A 2,040-nucleotide genomic window follows, 5' to 3' on the forward strand; every position below is an offset into this window, starting at 1 on the left:
AAGGAAGGCCTGCCGGTGGTGGTGATCCGGGCAGGAGATGCCTTCTGCAGGTGAGGCCTGGAAGTGGGTAAGAGACCGTGGCAAACATGGTCCTGTACAGGATAGTCCAGTTCCTGAGGCTTTATTTCTTCTTTTTAAAAGCATGTAGTTTCTTTTTTTTTGTTGTAGTTTGGCTGGGGCTGGGTTCAAACCCGCCACCCTCAGTATATGGGGCCGGCGCCCTACCTCCTGAGCCACAGGCACCACCAAAGCATGTAGTTTCTTTTCTTTTGTGCCCAGTGCCCAGTGTTGAAGAGGTGAACAGCATTGATTTCCTGCTTGGGTAGCAGTCTCCTGTGATCTAGCCATGGGTCAGATGGCAGATCTCTGACAGAGAGTTGAAGGTGGAGGTGGAATATCTAGATTGGAGTAAGGTATAGGAGGGATGGGCATTTGGTTGCACCTGGGACATATCTAGGGCAAATTAGAACATTCTGGGAACTCTGGCAAGTTCTCTGTGTGAAAGTTGTTTATCCCCAGAGATGCCTGTTTTCTGGGGGGAGGGGATGGATAGAGGCTTGAAAGGAGAGCTCCAGCCTTCCCTTGGGGAGACCTTTGGATGAGAGCATAGGTGAACTCCCAGAGGAGCTAGGGCATGGGGGTGTTCTATTTTAGCCAGAACTCTTCTGTGGCCTTGTCACATCTTCCTTGGGGTCTGTTTAAATGTCTGATCCATAGCTCCCCACAGAAAGACTAACTCCCACTTTAGATCTCTTAAGGACTAAGTCGCATACTTTTTTGTATAGCATATGTCTGTTGATTGAGTGATGATCTCATGTTTAAATTGGTCTCCAAGAATCTTGGGTTCTGTTCCCCAAAAGAAACGAGAGAAGAACTAAGTAGATTGTTTTCCACAAACTTCCTCATCCATGACCATGTTTGGGAGCCTTGTTGGTTTGGAAGATGAGGTGTGGGCTGTTTGGAAACACATCCTGAGCAAGGCAGGCCCTGCTTCAGCCACCTAGGGGCCTCTGAAGATGATGGCCATGCCTCAGTCTGCTGGGGAGCTCACTAAGGAGAGAAGTTGCAGTGGTTCTAGGTGAGGCTCTTGTGGCCCGTGGGGCCCCTGCTTGGGCCCAGACGTTTCTCTTTCTATGCTCTCTTGGGCTTGGGAATGGATGGAAACCCAACCCTCCAGGTGGGGGTTTTGAATGAGGTTCCCCAGCGATTGTTAAGAACAAGCGCATGCTCAGCTACTTGGGAGGCTGAGGCAAGAGATTTGCTTAAGCCCAAGAGTTTGAGGTTGCTATGAGCTGTGATGCCATGACACTGTACCCAGGGCGACGTAGTGAGACTCTGTCTCAACAACAACAGAAAAGAATAAGCACATGCTGGGAAACTCTGGCCTTGCCTGGCCCCGAGGTACGGTAGCGTGGTTCCAGGAGCCCAGACAGTTTGTGGGTATGAACACTCCATGCTTGAGCCCAGCTGGTATACAGGCAGGTATCCCTCCCCACAGTGAAAAGGAGGTGAGGTGAAGCACTCCATTCCCTCTTAGTGAGACTTCCCACACTATTAGTTTCTGCTCGGTACTTGCTGGACACCTGGAGTCCCTGGACCTGGCATTTGCTGTGAAACGTGGAGTTGCTTCACCATTCTGGAAGGAACCATGGGGTGTGTGTTTGGCTGCTTGTGCATGGGGCCTGTTGGCAGGGATTGCTGCACCTTACAGGGAGGAAGAGATGACTTGGGGCACATCCTTGGGTGTAGGGTGGCCTTCTATGGCAACATTGCTCCCCTCTGTGCTGGGTGCTGCTCTTCACTCTGACTGTCCACTAGGGTTGCAGGGGAGCTTTAAAGTAGATTCCTGGGCCCTGCTCCTGAATTCTGACTCAGGTAGTTTATGGGATTCTGACATCCATCCAAGGCCGAGAACCTCTGACCTGGTGACCTCGAGTCAACTGGAAAGTTTATTAAGAATACAGCTTCCGGCTCGGCGCCTATGGCTCAACCGGCTGGGGCGCCAGCCATGTACACCTAAGGTGGCGGGTTCGAATCCCC

General features: G+C 51.4%; 1 protein-coding gene across 2 annotated transcripts in view; it reads left to right on the forward strand.

The window, feature by feature from the left end:
* The window catches only part of CTU2 (cytosolic thiouridylase subunit 2), a 7,473-nt gene continuing 5,433 nt past the window's right edge, over positions 1–2,040 (forward strand). The window contains exon 1 of one of the 2 annotated variants that reach the window (XM_012812055.2): positions 1–50. In XM_012812055.2, the coding sequence (XP_012667509.1) occupies positions 38–50 (13 nt within the window). In that variant the 5' untranslated portion in view covers positions 1–37. Of the gene's footprint in view, positions 51–691; positions 1,079–2,040 lie in introns of those variants that run through there. The other variant, XM_023507501.1, reaches the window with a different exon arrangement.

The sequence above is a fragment of the Otolemur garnettii genome, unplaced genomic scaffold (genome assembly GCF_000181295.1).
Source record: "Otolemur garnettii isolate 467f Iridium unplaced genomic scaffold, OtoGar3 scaffold00185, whole genome shotgun sequence".
In the NCBI taxonomy this organism is placed as follows: Eukaryota; Metazoa; Chordata; class Mammalia; order Primates; family Galagidae; genus Otolemur; species Otolemur garnettii.